The sequence below is a fragment of the Cyprinus carpio genome, chromosome B9, assembly GCF_018340385.1.
Source record: "Cyprinus carpio isolate SPL01 chromosome B9, ASM1834038v1, whole genome shotgun sequence".
Classification (NCBI taxonomy): domain Eukaryota; kingdom Metazoa; phylum Chordata; class Actinopteri; order Cypriniformes; family Cyprinidae; genus Cyprinus; species Cyprinus carpio.
Window position 1 is genome coordinate 26,472,724 of NC_056605.1, and position 19,955 is coordinate 26,492,678.

Below are 19,955 nucleotides of genomic sequence, written 5' to 3' on the forward strand. Positions count from 1 at the left end.
AACCAAAACAATACCCGTTCTTGTCTTAGGACAACTGTGTTGAACTTTTTTTATCCACTTGGAATGTTGACTACTGTACATAAACAGTGTTTTAAACAGAATCAACAATAATAAAAAAAAAAAAAAACTCTATTGACATTTAACATAGCTTTTGGGCACTTGCAATGTAGAAAATTTCACTGAACATAGTGGGACTGATCTGGTTTTGTTAAGTTGCAATGGTCGCTTGTAATGTAGATTCAGTAGAACAGATGCATTGATATACTGCTACATTACTGGTGGTGAGTTTCCCAATGATTTGGCAAAATGGCAAAATCTTTGGCAAAATTTTGGCAAAAACTATGGCAAATTAATGTATAAGTCAGATTGTTTTGCTAATAAGGAAGATGTAAAAAACACAAGTGAGATGGACTCTTAACAGCTTGAGTTTGTGCATGCAAATGTGCTATAGGCTACTACATCACTACTTGTTGTTTTCCTTTTTATAAGGATTTTTAAGTTATTAATGAAACATATGTGTAGGTCATTGCATTTCTTTCAGAGGCATATTAGTAGATGTAGATTATAGATGAATTTAATTGTGTACAGTAGGTGCCAGATTTTTTTTAAACAAAAAAACAGGCCAATTTTGTGATCAGATCAATTTCCAATATATACAGGTCAGTAAGATTTTTGTTTTAAGACAGTAATACTTTTGTTTAGCAAGGATGCCCTTAGCTGATCAAAAGTTACAGCAAAGAATTATATTTTTGCAATAGATTTCTACTAAAATCTTTCTATTCATCAAAGAAATCTGAAAAAGGAATTTTCAACATTGATAATGATTGGAAATGTTTATTGAGCATCAAAGCAGCATATTAGAATGATTTCTGAAGAATCATGTGACACTGAAGACTGGGAGTAATGATGCTGAAAATTCAGCTTTGCATCACTGGAATAAATTACACTGTAAAATATATTCAAATAGAGAATGTGTTTTAAATTGCAAAGAAAAATACTTTACTGTACTTTAAATCAAATAAATGCAGGCTCTGTGAGTATAAGAAACTTAGAAGAATATTGCCATGATCACTGCAAAAAAAAAAACGTTTTCCCATGAAGGGATTGAGGTGGTGTGGAGGAAGTTCTGACCTGGTGGTTGGGGCCAGGCCCCTGGGGGCCATGGAGCACAGGCAGGGAATAGCCATGATGCTGATATTCAGGTACAGGCCTTGTCTGGTCTGCCAGGATCCATCCTCACCTATCAAAGAATGGAGAGAGAGTTTTTCATGTGTATGTAATACTCTTAGGTGCGCTTGAATGTCTTTAATGTGAAAACTTTCATCGAAATAGGAAAGAATGGTAGAATGGCAGCTAGCATTGAAGCGGGGGTCGAGCAGCCATCTGGATGATTTTTCTAAATGGTCAGTTATGATGAAGCTTAATTAAAAAAAATAAAATAAAATAGAATATGATATAATGTAATATAATGCAATTAACATGCTGTATATATTATATTATTATTTAATTGCAAGGGATTATCATCCAGACCACTGCTGAACTAAAATGTAAAACATTTTTGTCACATGGTGCATGTTACTATTCTCAGCGCTGCTAGAGATGGACCATACAGAACCGATCACAGTCATTTGTGATAACAGGCTATTTTATTCAATCATTTTCAGATTTGTACTGTGTATAAATCTCCAGTCTCCAAAAAAAAAAAAAAAAAAAAAATATCCTAAAATTTGAATGCAGCTCATTGGAGAATTCAGCCTTTAATTTGGCCGGTAAACACCCCTTTTGTTTGTTCATAGGAGGCACTTATTATCCAAGACCATTTGCTGCCCAATGAAGCAGATATCTAGTGGTGCAATATCTTCAGAGTATCTTCTAATTTAGCTGTACTCACAAATGTCTCCTCCATCTCCATTTCGCTCAGCTCTGTGTAAAAGAAGAGATGTTTTTAGTGCACAACCATTATCTGAATTTGGGTAATTATAGAGTTGCATGGGCACCTCACAGTGAGGGGCATCCTGCCTTATTAGCATTAGCTGGGTGACCTTCAGCATCACCAGCATTTTGATTTCTTTCCAGTGGCCAATTAAGCAGGGGTGGTTTATTTAAAATAGCATTCAAATAATTACGCTCAAAGTTGGATGGGGATGAGGGGAGAGAAAACCTTAAAAATGTGCTTTAACACACTTTGTCTGATCCTCGGCTCCTCTGCTGGTTATAAAGGACAGTTCGCAGTCTTCAGGCTTCACAGGCACCGTTGTTCGATCGGGGAGGGACACGAGGAGAGAGAACAAACACGTTAGGTGGAGTGTTATGATAAGAAGAGGGTGATTTCTAAGAGACGCTGCCCATGTGTGCTGTGCCAGGCTGCTCTGACACTAATCCCAGATTTGATAGAGCACCAGCCAGTCCCTTGGAGCCCACCAGATGAGAGACAGCTACAGCTGACAACACAACTGAGAAAGAAAGAGCGCTTACTTGAGGTTTGCCAGTGTTTTAATGAGAGCGAACTCGCGACGCTGGCTGGGTGGCATCCAGCGGTGTCTCTCTGCCAGTGCGAGCGTCCGCCCACCGAAACCAAACATGGCAGAGAAGCCGAACCTCAGCAGGCGACCCATAGAGCTAAAGCTGCACACGTCCACCGGCTGATGATGACCTAGAACAAGCCACGTAATGCAGTCAGTATGCTGAGGTACCAAGGCACTGCCCTAAAAAAGTACAAACCGCTAGGAACAATGAATACTAGAGCCACAGGAGGGCTAAACACAAACCCATTACAAATGAAGATTATAGTTCTGTTACAATAGACCAAATTCGAAAGCAGTATAGCATCTCATAAAGCATTGCGATGAAAAAATATGATAAGAGATTGGGTGTTAATTTGAAATGCATTGGATTCCATATCAAAAAGTACACCCAAGATTTGACAGTTTTACCCCATTATATACTCTGTTGATTTTCTCAGTTGAGTGTCCTGTGCACTTCATGAGAGGAGCGCTACTTTGCTAGTAAATGAAATGGGTCACTTAAGATGCTGCCTTAAAAGGTAGCTATCTATGTGGGTAGTAGACAATGAGGCTTTGAAACAGAGCCATTGAGAGCATGATAATAACTGATGCAAACATATATATATATATATATATGGTAAGATTTTTGAAAGACAACTTTTCTGCTCACCAAAGGCTGCATCAAAAATACAGTAAAAACAGGAATATTGTGAAATAGTATTCCAATTTAAAACAACTGTTTTGTATTTTAAATGTATTTTAAAATTTATTTTATTTCTGTGAGGCCAAGATGAATTTTCAGCATCATTACTCCAGTCTTTAGTGTCACATGATCCTTCAGAAATCATTCTGATACTTTTATGCTGATTTGGCACTGAAGAAGCATTTCTTATTATGATCGATGTTGAAAACAGTTGTGCTGCTTGATATTTTTGAGGATACTCTGATACAGTTTTTGTTAACTTTGATGAGAAAAGAACAGCATTTTTTTTTATATAGTTTACTGTCACTTTTGATTAATTTATTGTGTCCTTCCTGAACAGAACTATTATTTCTTTCAAAAGAAAAAAGACAAACCTTTGAGCAAACTTTTGAATGGTAGTGTACAATCAGTAAGTATATGCATGTATTTATCCTATGATCAGCTAATTTAATTCTAGTCCATTAGAAACAATAGAGTCATCTATCAAGTGTCAATGGGACATCTCTTGAGTTAATTCACTGCATATGTCGAAGTGAACAGGAATGACTGGATCTGGTGGCCCATTGGTTGAGTCCAGTCCCCGTAGCCCGGCGCATTCCTGACCTCCTTCTGTCTCCCTATGCATACACTCTCCCCGCTAATGAATTATTCATCCGATCCTTCCAAATCCCGCCAGTTGGCCTTATTCACATGCGTAAATATTGCTTAATTAGAAATGAACAAGCCCTATATTGGTCCTCCTAAATGGGCATTACGCTCTCATTCGTGTCAGGTGTCTTATGTGCTGTTGATGTTTCTCTTGTGCCTCGCAGCGACAAAAGCCAGACATTTTGTGTAGTACAGAAAGGGGAAAACGTGGTTTTCATTCAGTTCGCTTAACATAAGACACCAAATGCCTGCAAGTCAGAATGTCTTCTAAGGAAAAGCTGTCTTTTGTTGAGCGAGTGCCTACACTTAGCTCAGCGGTTCGTACCGAGAGCCACAATGTTTTGATGGAGCAATTAATCACGACGTACGAGGATGTTTCTGAACGTTCCTGCTGAGATGGCGAGCGTACCGCGGTGCATAGAGAAGGTGCCAATCTCAGCGAACAAAAGAAATTCAGCACTCGTTCTTAAAACTCACACCTCCCTTTAGTCAAAAGCTATGAGTTACAATACCATATGGCTCAATTCTTAGGACTTAATGATGAGACGCATTCTCGCACACGTGGAGGTCAGATTGCGGTTAATCATCCGAGTCTGTAGCCAAGCGAGAACAAAAATGGGCCACAGAGTTTTAGGCAGCACCGGTTCTGAGGGTTTGTCATCCCATTTTGTCACACAATCCAGTTTTGTGCTTTTAAAGGGTTTATACAAACATGCATGACTCTTTTTTTTTTCTTTTTGTGAAACACACCAAAAAAATATGAATGTTTTAACCGTTTTTTGTCCATACAATGAAAGAACAACATAGAACTCCAAAAACACAGACATTCTTCAATATATCTGTGTTCCACGGAAGAAACAACGTCAAGTATTTGGAACAAAATGAGGGTAAATTATGACAGAATATTATCTTTTTTGGGTTAACTGTCTTAGATATCTTATAAGTCTTAGAATATAGTGCATGAGTCATATTAATTGTCATTGTATTAAAAAAAGCTATGTGAAGATTCCCTAAAATCTCCTTTTTGTCTTCTACAGATGTAAATATGCATATATCATTCTGGAAGAGTGAGTAAATAATTATAGAATTTTCATTTATCCCTTTAATTCAGTCTGTTTTCACACAAAGCTATAATATTAAATTAAATTAAATTAAATGATAATGATAAATGATAAATAATATGACTTCAAATGACAAATGAATAGTGTTTGTGTCATATGGACCACTTTTATGGTGCTTTTTATATTTGTTTTTTGTAAATTTTGAACCCTGGTTGTCATTTTATGGAAAAGACCTGTGAAAATTCACTAACAATTCTTCTTTTGTCTTCTGCAGAAGAAACTAACTGCATACAGCATTCTGTAATGACATGAGAGTGAGTAAATGACAGGGTTTTAATTTTTGGGTGAACTGTCAGCCTGTTCTTCACCCAAAGCTTTAGATGAGTCATTTGGACTAATGGTAATGTTGCTTTTTATGCTGTTTTTGTACATTTTGAAGTTTGATTGTCATTGTATGAAAATTTAACAATATGACGGTTCCCTAAAATGCTCCTTTTGTCTTCTCCAGAAGCGTTCTGGAACAACATGAGGGTGAGTAAATGATGACAGGATTTTCATTTTTGGGGGAACCATTCATTTAACGCAACATGGAACTTCATATGAAGCCTGTTATTGGAAAACAAAAATATAACCAGATAATCATTTCTCAATAATCCACAAAGAAAAAAAAAAAAAACGATACAGTGACAACAAAAAAAATCCTCATTAACTCGCTCAACTGACACACAACTGATTCTCTAATTCTATTGTGCGGTTCTGATTGCGTTCATCCCAGTCGTAATTCAGCTGTAAAGAAAATTTTTTGCCAGTACATGTTCTTTTTCTTTTTTTGGAGGATGCAAGCTTAGCTTGTGCATGTAATCCCCTGACACAAGCCAAATCCGCTTGTCTGTTAAGCTAAGCCCAGGAGAGCTTGCACAGTCGACACAATGGCCCAGACATATTGGTGCTAACTTCAAAAACGCCTCGCAGAAAGACAGACAGACAGGAACACGCAGCACTAAAGCCAAAGTGAACACTGCCAGCCAGAAGTAACACTTCCAACGACGGCCCACAGCAACGTCAAAGAAACTCAGTGTTTGTGGCGGGACCGTACGGGTGATTGACGACAGACGTATCTCCACCTCTCCCGGGACTGTCTCTCGTTCCATGGGACCTGTTAACCATGATCTCCAAAGCTGGAGAGGCAGAGCCCGTGCGGGGGGTTTGTCTTCTCTCGGCCCCCATAACAACAGTCTGTGCACTCTAATTAAACAACAGATTACAGAGAGCCACCGCATGCGCCGCCATTATGATACACTAAAAAGAGGGAGAGAGACTTCTAATGGGTGAAAATGAAACCGTTGCCCCTACACACATAACTCAGTGGAATTGAAAAGTAAATATGAATCCCATTTACGTATTATTGTCATGTATATTTGTGCTCCATTGAGTCCCATGGTTCCTCGAGGCCTTACTGTTAGCGTACAGGCTAGAGAATAACTAGAAGCTCATGCATGAAGGAGAGAAAGAAAATGTAAAATTAAAAAAAAAAAAACATACCCATGATGATGTGCAAGGCTGCAGTCACAGCTCGTCTTATCCCATGCACGGAGCAGGCCACCACATCAGTAGAACCTATAGAGGGATAATTAAACACATTTTAACACTGTGTAATAGTTTATAGCGATTTAGCCCCAAAACACACTAAAAGAACCAAAAACGTAGTTCATACGACAATATTATTACTTAAAGAGATAGTCCCCATTGACTTGCATTGTGGTTTTTTTTTTTTTTTTTTTTTTTTTTTTTTTTTTTGGAGCTTGAGTCTTGGTAAGAAAATAACTTGAGTTAAGATTCATCAGTATTTTTCTTGTGTGCCACAGACACAGCATTCAGATTTGGATTTGCTTTTGGGGTAAACTGTTCCTTTAAATGGACTTGTGCATTTCATAAACAAGCAAGCTTTCTATTTGGATAAATTCTGTTCTCCGCACAGGTGATTTTGTGATAAAGCTTTTTCTCGTTAGACACACACTGATGCTGATGCTATGAGACCATCTGAATGCTGTGGCATATGGTCCCATGATGTTTGCTATAGTGTGTATCCCTGCACAGACACTGTTTACTCTCAGTGAGTGATGAGATTCCATTAAGAATGGCTACAGAAATGTGAAAAAATGTAGCTTTGCTTTATTATAGTAGACTCTCTCCTCTGCATATCAATGTTCTCCAGCACCTGCTACAGGGAACAGAATGGGAACCTGTCCATTCAATTTCTGTTCGACCAATCACGGCTCATTTAAAGTGAACAACAATCTATGGCCTTTATATTCTCTAATTGCAGTTTTCTTTGTTTAGCATGTTTTCTTTTCAGAGCATAACAATATTAAAAGATACATTTCAGCTGATTTTGAAATTATTTCTATTAAATTGATACACTATGCACTAAAACCATGTACTTTGAAAAGTGCTTATGAATCTGTAGTGACGCTGTTGTGACATACTGCAAAAAAAATACTTGTTCACTTGTCCACAAATGTCATAGCAAAAGAAGTTATGGGCAATATTAGGCTAATTATATTATATTATATTATATTATATTATATTATATTATATTATATTATATTATATTATATTATATTATATTATATTATATTATATTATTTTAATAGTCAAATATGAAATTTGTAAGTACACATAATCATAATTTTTTTTATATATAATTTATGTTGCCTTTAATTTTAAAAACTTGTGTCGACCAATGGTTGTAACCCCACCAACAAAAAAGCAGAAAATATTATATTATATTATATTATATTATATTATATTATATTATATTATGATCCTAAAAATGCAACTATTTCTGAAGATATTTTTCCTTTTGAATTCAGTATATAAATATGACAGACGTTTTATTAATGTAATGTAATGTATGCTGCCTTTGTGTCCAAACAGTAGATAATTGTATTACAGTGTATATTAAAATAACAATATTTTATCCATTATAATCACAATATTGTACACAAGACTTGATTTGTCAATTTCACAATGTTGTTTCATAAATAAAGCTTTCTCATTAGACAAATGCTGAGTCTATGAGATCATTTGAATACTGTGCCACATATTTGTTTTTAAGGTTAAACAGGAAATAAAGGTCTTACGGTCTTAAGATTCACCCATTAGGAAATATCAGGCAAGTTTGCAATATTATTGTCAATGTCCTGTGATTTGGGACACACTAAATCTCGTCTGGCACACTGTTTAGATTGTATGTGAGTTGGGACGCAGCATTGATTTAAAAACAGCAGCAGCTTCGCCCATCTAATGAGTGAGATAAAGTTAATCATTACAGGATGAGGACTTTGTTAAAGGGCATTAATTTAAGTTAATATCGCCTTGTGCCAATTAAGGTGGTTTACCTTGCTGGCAGCTTGCGAAGGGAGAACAGGTGTGTGTATTTGTACTGATTACTACCAGAGACAAACAGCAGAGAGAGGCTTGTCCTTGTCGGGTGAGTAGGCATTTCCTTTCATGCAGTTATCTGGCCAGTGTGTTTGCTCAGATCAACAGGGTATGAAAGCAAATGTCTGTAAATGAGAACAGGACGGAGGTGTTGGATGAAACCGTTCCCTCCCTTTCTGCCGATAGAGACAGCCAGGCCTACAGTGCTGGACACACACTCACACTCCAACTGAATTTGGCTGCAAGTACATGTGCCTCTTCCCACCTACCAGGTCACTGGTAATGTAGCCCTCCCTCACAAACACATCCATGATGCTTCCTGGCCTCTCCGGGAGTTTCCATATGTTGTGATGATTTCAACACAAAAGCCCGGCTCTGAGCCTCGACTCGGGAAAGGTAACAGCGTCTGACGGACTGACTTCCAAAACAGTGAGCTGCTGTACTGTCTACTAGCTACTAGGGATGGACATTTTAGTCATTTTGTTTACATGAGTACTCAGTAGATTAATCAGATGAGTACATCCTGTATGCGTCAGACATGGCATTGTTTCACGAGTCGTGACTTTTTTTTTTCAGAAGTGTTTTGTATATTTATTATTATATGTCCCATTAAAATTAAAACAAAAGGTAAAACATAAGGCAATACTTGTTGCCAAACTCAATAAAACACTCAGAAAATTTGTATCTCTGAGCCTTCTGCAGAAGAGATATTTGCCCCATATTAAATTAATAAACTTTCAGAGCATTTAATGTTTTTGTGTTTAGTGGTAATTGATAATGAGCGCAGTAGGCCCTTCAGTGGATTCCATTCAAATGCTGTTTGAGTATCGTGATGTTTTCATGACTGTTAATCAAATTTTTATTTCATTCATGCTGCCTTAAAAAAGTGCTTTTTATTACAGTGTCTGTGAGAATGAAAATTATACCCCCCCCCCCCACCCTCATTGCAGTAATGATTAGATTTATTGTATTGTGATAATGAGGATTGATTTTTATTTTTTTATACAATTAAGATCATTTTCTCCCCAAATAGTTATTTAAATGTTATGTAGATGATATTGTAGTTTTATTGTACTGAAATGAATTAATCCTAATTCTAGCTTTAAAAAAAATGTTTGGCAATGAAAACAAAATGTCATTATGCAATTGTTTTGAAAAATGTGCTTAATTGTCATGAAAATGTCAACAACAAAGACATAGCACACTGATTTGGAAAAAAATATATAAAATAAAATAATTGAATACAATTAAATATAATTTTAATAATTTTTAATCGAATTCACATTTTACTGTAAATAGTTTTCTGTACACTGTAAAAAATTCCCACCTACTTAACTTAAGTTCAGTTGCTGCCTCAAATTTTTAAGTACAATCACAATAGCTATATAAATTTGACATATTAAACTGACTTAAAAAATTGAGCTGAATCTTGTATAAAAAAAGGTGAAATTGAAGAGTTAAAATAATAGAAAAACATGTTACCATGAAGTATTGATCACAATTTTTTACAGTGTTATATTTAAAGTATAATATAGTATACCCCATCTTATTTTTTTTTTATTTTATTTTTTTTATTTTTTTTCTCTCATTTATGGGTTAGCCTTCTCAGCATGAAGATGCTTCAGAATTTGGCCTGATGCACATAGTTTCGTTTTGAAACAGCCTTCACATCAGGAGCATGCATATTACATCTTAAAATACTGCCTACGTAGGCAGCTCACTAGGTTTCGGAACAGAGCTGATATCACTCCCCATCGTAAACGTCAAGCTGTGGCTTTAGCAAAGTGAGTTCTGCAGGGATAAATTCCAGTGCAAGCAATAGGCATGTGAGAATCTGTAATATAAGGAGCGCTTGGTCTACCGCCAATTAAAAGAAATATAATGAATGCGGTTACTTAACAGTCTCAGTGAGTGTGATATTAAAAACTCATTATCTGAATGCTAAAATTAGCATTTCTAACAGAGATCTGGTAAAGCCCACTTGAGGTTTGCCCAAGTTTTGTTGCATTCCACATTGTATTTACTGCACGTAAGACAATGTTTTTTGGTGTTTGACATTGATCGTTTTGTTCTTTTGTTGTTGGGTGGTGTCTGTAGCACTGCTGCCGTGCAGTAACACTATATTTCAAGCATCTGTGCATCTGTCTCTCCCGCAAGGCTCAGAGCAACAGCCTGTGCCAACATCATCGGGAGTTCCATATATTACCCATCTCCATTCCAGAACCCGGTGACGAATGGTAGTAGCGCCCAGATATTAGAGTAGGGGGGCGAATAGGAAGGAAGGGGGCTTTGAAAGAGAGAGATGTGGGGGAGAAACAGAGAGAGAGAGAGAGAGAAAAAATTGTCCTTGGAAGTGCGAGCACTTCTGCAGAACAATTAACTTAATTAAGCAGACAGCATGAATATTCATAAGGCAGTTAATGTCTCCCTCATCCAGGCAGATGAATGTGATGCAATGACTCGCTAGTCAAGCATGTCTAAGAGTCTCGTGGAAACTGCACCAACATTTTGGTTCTTTGCCTGGAATATCAAAGAAATTAACAGTCCCCCTGAAACCCTTAAAAGCAGGCAAATTAATTAGAAGCCTGCAATTTATATGCTATACGTACCAAGGAGGAGTATATACTATGGTGCAGTGGGAAAGCCTTTAATTGGGCTGGGTGCTGTATTTTTGCATGTTTATCCTGCATTGTGTACAGAAGGTATATTTGAAACGCTCTTTGTAATTAGATTAGTCTTTCGAAAAAGAAAAACTCGAATGTTTGTTCAACTTGACTTGTGTTATGGATACTGACAAAAAGGAGCTTAAAAATTACTAATTAAATTGTTAAAGAAGCTAGTCTGTTTTCCAGCTAAGATAATTATTTTATTTCTTGTATATTTTATTGATGTGCACATGGTAATTACTTGCAGTAAATCACTATAGCTGATTCAGGTTCTTTATTGGCATAGATCCTTCCATGAAGAACCTTTAACCTCCATTGAACCTTTCCATTGCACAAAATTTTACATTCTTAAAAATAAAGTTTCTTCATTGGCATCAATTTTTCCATGTAGAATCTTTAACATCCATGGTACCTTTTCATCAATGGTTCCATTAGGAACCTTTAAAGGGATAGTTCAACCAAAAATGAAAATTTGATGTTTATCTGCTTACCCCCAGGGCATCAAAGATGTAGGTGATTTTGTTTCTTCAGTAGAACACAAATTATGATTTTTAGCTCCAGTCATTGCAGTCTCTCAGCAGTACAATATTTGGTAATGGTAATAGAATCTAAAAGAGTAAAAAAAAACATGCACAAACAAATCCATATTAAACATTGATGTGTAAAGACTGATTCCCGCAATGTCTGAACTGTTAGAACTTTTGTGAATACACTTCACAGCAGCAGGTGCGTGAGATATCTTCTTCTTGGTTACTTTATGGCGGATCGCATACTTATAAGTGCATTACCGCCACCTATCTCTCAAATGGCCCATTAACACAGTGTCAATGGTCCACTTGAGAGATAGGTGGCGGTAATGCACTTACTAGTCTGCGATCCACCGTAAAGCAAACAAGAATAAGATGAAAAAACAAAATAAATACTCTTCAAATCCCTTCAAAAACAGTTCGGACATTGCGTGAATCAGAGGTAAAAAAACAATATAAATACTGTTCAGTTTCTTGCACAGACCGATTGTTTTGTGTCTTTACACATCAATGTATTGTCACGAGCCACAGGGTTTAATTTGGATTTTTCTGTGCATGCTTTTTTTCTCTCTCATAGATTCTGTTACAATTTGCCAAGCATTGTACAACTGAGAGACTGCAACGCCTGAAGCTAAAAATCATAATAAAGTCACCTACATCTTGGATGCCCTGGGCATCAAATTTTCTTTTTTGGGTGAACTATTGCTTTAATGTCCATTGAATGTTTCGACTGCACAAAAGGTTTGTTCAATTCTTGAAATAAAGGTTCTTCATTGGCATTGATGTTTCCATGTAGAACCTTTAACATCCATGGAAACTTTTCATTATACAAAAGGATCTTTATAGTGGAAAAAGTTTTTTTTAGATTATAAAATGTTCTTCACACTAACAAAAAAAAAAAAAAAAAAAAAAAAAGGTTCTTTGAAGAAAATCGAAAGGTTCTTTGAAGAACCCAAAATGGTTCTTCTACTGCAAAAAAAAAAAAAACCTTTTGGAACTTTTGTCTTAAAGAATGTAGCTTATTAAAATATTGTTCACACCAAGAATATCATGGTTCTTTTAGGATCTGATTAATGAAGAAGTCCAGTAATGGTTCTTCTAAGGGAACGCTGTGAAAGCCCCCTTTTGGAAACCTTTATTTTTAAGAGTTTACATGGGTGTTTTTGCAAAGCTGTAACAAAGAGAGGCAATTTGACTCCATTTCCTCTATCCCTGAGGATTGACCTGGGTCTGATGTCACACCAAACGACACATCCAAACCTGCACAGAAAAAACTGCAGAAGCAGGGGGTCGTTTTTTTCCCCTATGCATTTGTGACAGGAAACTGTTTACAAATACTCCCTTGGGATTCGGCACTAATGAAGAGAAAGCATGACCCTGGTACGGTCAGTTTGCAGGGGGTGTGGAGTTGGAGGGCTTCCATTGCTCCTAACAACAGCACTCCATTTTGCTGTGCCTGAAATGACAAGTGAAGGTCAATCTCTTGGCCAAAAAAGTACGGGCCGCTACCGTACCCATCTACCCTGCTCTCCCCTCCTCTTCCCAGCCCAGTTTGGCAGCTCTTTGGGGTTGGTTTGTGCCACACTCCCGCAAAAAAAGAGAAAATATCTGAGCTTAGTCAGTCCTGTGTGAGTGTGTGCAATACGCAGGGCTCTGGGCCGCTGATCCAAGGCCAATGGAGTCCGTTTCAAAGGCAGCAAAGGAGAGTCAAATAGAGGATGCTCCATTTCAGACACTCTTGAAGGCAATTAACTCAGTGTGCGAGTGGGCCATTCAGAGGCCTGACTGTGATTAAATCAATTTGATAATGATACACTCGCTTGCTGCTGTTATGAGCTGCCTGTTTGTTTTTGCTAGAGGAGTTTCAGAACACAATCAAACTAAATAATTCTGACAGCACAGAAACTAGAGACCGAAATTACTACAGGGTTCGATTTTTAATTGGCAGCACGCCTCTGATTGTTTTAGTGTCGGAATGAAGCATAAAAAGTCGCATGGTTTACCCACAAGGCTGTTGCTATACATTATCATGTTTTACTCATATTTTGACATGCTGTGATTATCAATTATAGGTTTTATTTTAGTTTCTTCATTTAAAAACCTCATGAATGTATTTAAGTACCTCAAAATTGTTTGTGGCTTTTAGTCTTTGTCTTTTTTGAGGATGTAAACGTATGCTAGTGTTCTCATAATTTTTTTTTTTTTTAAGTTTAATAATAAAATTAATTTGACAGATTATTCAAGTAAAATTAGTTTTGATCTGATAATATAGTATAATATGTTACATAATTTATAATTAATTAATCTAAGTATACAATAAGACAATAAACTTATTATTATTATTATTATTAAGTATTTTTGTATTTATTTGATAAAAAAATAAATGTCATTAAAAATATGTCATTTTTAAGATTATTCAAGTGAAGTTGGCTTCAAATAAATAATACTGTATAATATAAAACATAAGATATAATTAATGTGTTTATATAATAATAATAATCATATAATAATAATAATAATAATAATAATAATAATAATAATAATAATAGTAATAATAATAATAATTGTTGTTGTTGTTGTATTACATTTTTTATATTTATGTATTAATTTATTTGGTGAAAATGACATATGTGTTACAAGAAATATGTAATTTACAGATTATTCAAGTATAATTAGTTTCAATCTGATAATATAGTATAATATAATTTTACAGAATTTATACTTGATCTTAAAGACAAGAAACTATTATTATTATTATTTAGTTATTTTTTGTATTTATTTATTTGGTGAAAATTACATTTGTTATTAGAAATATGAAATTTACAGATTATTCAAGTATAATTGGTGTGTGTGTGTGTGTGTGTGTGTTCATATACACGCACATAGACAATTGTATCAGAAACTATTATATATAATTTATATTATGATTATTTTTTTTGTTTTTAATATTTAACTTAATTTATATATATATATAAAAATACTTTTACAGATTATGCAAGTAAAATTGGTATTTACTTCCATACTCTGCTGTACTTCTGAAACATGATATTCAACAGGAATAACCACTGGGAATTTGTGTTTTGGAAAGTGAGTGTAACATACTAGAATAGAGCCGGGCGGTTTGAGGGGGAGGGGTTAAAGATTTGGTTTTGTGACATCATCTGGAAAAAGCCAGAGATATATTGATATAAATATGCAAAACTAAAAAATTTTTCTTACTTTCAGAATAACATGTACTGTATATGTAAAGTGTTTAATGCATATGATGAATTATGCACAGGAAGATCAGAAACGTGTGTAATAAAAGCAAATTGGGTCAATTTTGAATTCGTGTTGACTCAGCGAGGACCGAGAGCTGATTCGCATGCACTCTCTTGAGAAGAGCTGGACGTTTTGGGCTGTACTGGGGACAGCTGCAGGAGAAAGAGATACACCACCCCTGATCCTCACCTGCTGGTATTATGCCGAGAGGAAGTGCTGCTTGGACAGGCGTGAAGATGGAATCTGTGTCCCTCCCAGCGTCCATCTGGGCCCGGAGAAGCAACCCGTGGGCCACCTCAGCTACAGAGCCATCTCCCCCAACACATACCACACTAGAGAGAAAGCAAACGGATGGGCAGTGAGTCATGTGACCCAAACTCATGGCCAAGGGCTGGCTAACACACATGTAACAATTAGGCTGTTGTTCACTCATATGTGGATAAATGTAAATCCATATGGACGAGTATTTGATTGAATATACAGATAACACATGGCACAGTTATTCCTTAAATATGATTAAAATTTCCTAGCAAGTCTTTATTAGAGGAATCCATTTCAATTAATGAAAACCATAATTCCCATTACGTCGTATTGAACAATAGATTAAACCGTGGAAGGCGTGTTTTCTAATTGGGAAATGTCCTTTTTTTTTTCAAGAATAGCAGAAAATCTGTCAGATCTCAGCAGCAAAATAAATAATTAAAAACGGCTGAGCCCACTAATCTGCTTTAAGCACATTACTAATAAATGAACACAGCCTAGTAAAGCTGATTACATTTAATTCAGAAATGCCCTTTAGCAATACTGTACAATCTCACAAATAGATTTGTTTAGCAGACACGGCCAGCACTAATAAGCAAGTAGTCATGCCACTCACAAAATGAGTTCTGTGACCTTGCAGTCGCAGGTGTTTGGGATAAATCTGACTGCAATGTTTTGATCCGACATATATGTTAAGCCTCGAAGGACGCTGCGAATCTACCAAATCGGGATAGTAAATATTAAGCGATACATCAAAGCTCACCTATTCACCTTTGGGTTATTTTATGGAGGAGTGGAAGGGACTAACTGTGATCCTTTTGGCAGGTGTCAGAGACTGTGCCTTATCTTCATCTGTAGAGGTTAAAGCTTCAACCTAGAGGCCTCACCAAACACACGACATGCAGAGACAATGCAGAGCTTTATGGGAATGACGGATGAGGTCGAGATGAACAAGTCCCATTCCACATTAACCAAGGTTCACTGTTGAAGTTAACATGTTGCATGTAGGGCAGTCAACTGATTATGAATGTTAATTAGATCAATTACACGATTTTGCAATGGTACAAAGGTAAATCGAGATACTTTATTTACTCCCCAATGGTACATATTAGTAACTTTTGAAAGTGTACTGCCCCAGTTTTGTACTTTTGTTTTTTGTCTGAGAGCATATTATAAAATATATAATATAATTTTCAATATAAAAATGCCTGAAAGTCAAGCATACGGCTTCCATTTTGAAGGAAAGGGAGTATTGGAGAGCTGAAGGTTAGGAAAACTAATGCAAAAGTAACGTAACACACTGATTACATAAAAGTAACGTTCCTCAACGCTGTATGTCAGTCTAATATTGCGGCACTTATCTCACTTCACATCTATCAGCAGTCAATGTGACGGCATTAAAATTTGCACAAATAAGGTCTTTCCATTCAGGGTGCTGATAATTACCATAAATGTGTGAGGGGAATAATTGCATCTATCGCTGATGTGCCATCACTTTAACGTCTATTGTGTGTGGCACGTGAGACATAACTGAAACAGCACTCCATTTAAACTGGTGGAAGCATCAGTTGCTGAAGTAATTAATGAGTGATGATCTATTAATGAAAAAACGTGTGATTAGTATTACCTTTGCAGAATTAATTCTTCAGAGGTTAATTAATCGAGTTCAGAGGAATGAGGACAGGGGACTGAGTTTAGAGCGCTGTAACACATTTCCTAGACAGGGAAAAATGGGATGAGGGGAATTATTAAAGTTTCTTTTCTTTTGCTTTTGCTGAGGTGTTGAAGATGGTGTGTTTTAATGTTTCTAATAAAAAAACACTATGAATTGTTCTTGCCAAGCTGTTATGTAAAATCTGGGCTAGTATTATCCCCTTGATAAAGCTTACTGAAATATATATATATATATATATATATATATGTGTGTGTGTGTGTGTGTGTGTGTGTGTGTGTGTGTGTGTGTGTGTGTGTGTGTGTGTGTGTGTGTGTGTGTGTGTGTGTATGTACAATAACTGACTTTTCAAAATATCTTCTTTTGTGTTCTACAGTAGAAAGAAAGTCATACAGATTTGGAACAACATGAGAGTGACTAAATGATGACAATTTTTATTTTTTGAGTGAACTATCCTTGTGAAGACCGCTATGTGTGGCAGTAGCATGTGATTGAAACATGCCCCATGTTGCTGTAACAATTGTACTGACAAATTCCCTGCTTGAAGATTATCCTGTTTAGCAAACAACAGAAAGTGTGATCTTTTTTTCTCTCTTTTTTCCTCCCCTCGGGTTAAGTAGCTTAGATATCCTCAGTGATTTGTCATGCTGACAGAAAATTAAATTTCAACAAAAATCATCAGAGCATCATTTCTATAATCCTCGATAAAGAATAAGCTTTGTGAAATTGGAATACACAGACAGATCATGACTGATGTCGAAATTCCAGGCATTATCGTCAGCGTTAAGCTGTACAGGAACAAGAGAAATCTATTATCTGTAATGAAATCTATTAGCATAAGTGCAAAGATATGATGTATGATGCCACAAGGTCATAACAGTGAGGAGTAACTAAAGCAGTATTGCTACTAACTTAATGTTAAAATGTTTTCTCTCATTTCAGCTAAACATGCAGAGAAAACTACAAGGTATTTGTTGGTTGAAGTGTTTGAGCAGCTCTACACAGTAAAATTGGCTCAGCCAAGGTGGATGTTTCTGTTTGTTCAGTGTTAGAAAAAACATTTGCAGTTACTGTATTTTTACACACTTCACCTATAAGTACATTTTTTAGTAGCATTACTTTGAGTTGAGGTTTTTTTTTTTTTATTCTGTAGGTTTAATGTAATCACTTTTATCGATTACATTAATCTGTGATTTAATATTGCTCTTTTTTAGGCAGTTATATAATCTGATCAGAATTTGTATTAAATTATATATCAGTACATTTCAGTACAAGTCAGTCAATTTGCCTTACCCTCTCAGGAATAAATTACATTTATAATATATTCAAACAGAAAATAGTTATTTTAAATAGTAATAATATTTCACAGTATTAAAGTTTTTACTTCATTTTGATAAAATAAATACAGCCATGGTGAGCCTAAGAAACTTTAACATTAAAGAAAAAAAAACAGACCCCAAATAGTAACAAAAAGATAATTTTAGAAATATGTATTTCTATTAATATTAAAGCAGAAAGTAATCATAAATATTTTCTCTTTTCAAAAAAAATGTTCCACTCTTTTTTTCTGCACTTGGTGCAAAAAACAGCTTCACATCAGTTAAATTGAATATTAATGTGGCAAATTGCTATAAACCACAAAAATCGACCCGTTTTTCCTCATCTGGACTTCATCTAGAATACTTCATGCTCTCTATTTTCTCGTCCCTCCATGTTTCTTCATCACTCTCACATATAAATTATATAAAGCAGTCCCGCACACATCTCTATCGTCAGTAAATATATTGTGATACCACCCAGCCCTACAGGCCTCACAGTAATACCGACACCATGTCTTTGATCCTCAACCCTGTGGTTTTACGTCTTCCTGTGCAAACTTCATCTTACTGTTGAAGTTCCACTTCGACCTCTTACAGTGTCTGATCTCTTTATTTCTAGATTCGCAAGAACCCGGCCACCAAGCCCTCTTCCCACCTTCATACACCACAGATTAATCACCATTCAACGTGAATGTGTTCTTCACTCGGCGCTTGCCCTTGCCCCTATGTCATTGCCGTGAACCTGCACGCTGTGTTTTTAATCAAAGACCACTGTGCCAGACCCAGCATGTCCCCTCCCACTGAGCCCAGAGGATGCAGTGGAACAGTAGGGCAGCAGTAACGGATGAGCGTTAAGCCGGGGCCGGAGATATTTAAGAGGAGCTAATTGTGAGAAGTACTGGAGCACACGGAGAGAGACCGTACGATGTGGTGTGAGCGATGCCCCGCACCCGCGGTCGGCTGGATGGCGGTACTTCATCACTGCTTCCAGAACAGGTAATTAAGGAGCCACCTGCCGAGCCGCACCGGAGAGACCTGCTCTACCGGAGAGCTCCGCACTGGGCCCTGTGGCACGCCGCTCCAATCAAAGTATTATCACTCATTTTGCAAAAATCCACCTCTGCCTTTCTCTCTCTCTCTCTCTCTCTCTCTCTCTCTCTCTCTCTCTCTCTCTCTCTCTCTCTCTCTCTCTCTCTCTTCTCTCTGTCCCAAACACTACTTTATTTATTAAGGCTAAATGTCACCTCGAGAGAGGCAGGATTACTCTGTCATCTGGCTTTGAATCCATGCCATCTTCACTCACATCATAAAACAGCCTTTAAAGGCATAGTTCTCCTTTTGTCATCCTTTTTCTTCCTTGCTGTCTTATATAAAAGAATGACCGTTCTCTTCCATAGAGTGAATAGTGACCATAGGTTGACAAACTCCCAAAAGGACTACATGCATTTCATGCAACTTGTGCGCTATATTACAAATATTCCTGAAACCGTATGATAGCTTTCTGTGATGAATAGACTAAAATGTATTTATTCATTATAAATCCCATCGGAAACAAAAGTCTCTTGAGCTGCACTCTGACATACAGCGCAATCATACCTACAGTGACCTGAGTTTGTTTTCTGGCTCGAGTCCTTTGCCGATTCTGTTCACCACTTTTATGGCTGATCTCTATATTGTCCTATCCAGTAAAGGCATAAAATGCATGGGAAAAATTAAATAAAAATCTTGGTAACATTTTAGTTTAGGGACCACTTTTAACTATTAAGTAGTTGCTTATTAGCATGCATATTACTGGTATATTGGCTGTTTATTAGTACTAATAAAGCACATATTAATGTTTTATTCTGCATGACTGTATTTTAGATCCCTGAATCCTACCCCATACCTAA

The 19,955-nt window shown here is 36.4% G+C and overlaps 1 protein-coding gene across 1 annotated transcript in view; it reads right to left on the minus strand.

The window, feature by feature from the left end:
* The window catches only part of LOC109102378 (ceramide kinase-like protein), a 56,582-nt gene that overhangs the window by 5,336 nt on the left and 31,291 nt on the right, over window positions 1-19,955 (minus strand). Inside the window, 6 exon segments of the mRNA XM_042731750.1 lie at window positions 1,132-1,240; window positions 1,892-1,923; window positions 2,185-2,240; window positions 2,472-2,653; window positions 6,459-6,533; window positions 15,004-15,146. Of these exon segments, the coding sequence (XP_042587684.1) occupies window positions 1,132-1,240; window positions 1,892-1,923; window positions 2,185-2,240; window positions 2,472-2,653; window positions 6,459-6,533; window positions 15,004-15,146 (597 nt within the window).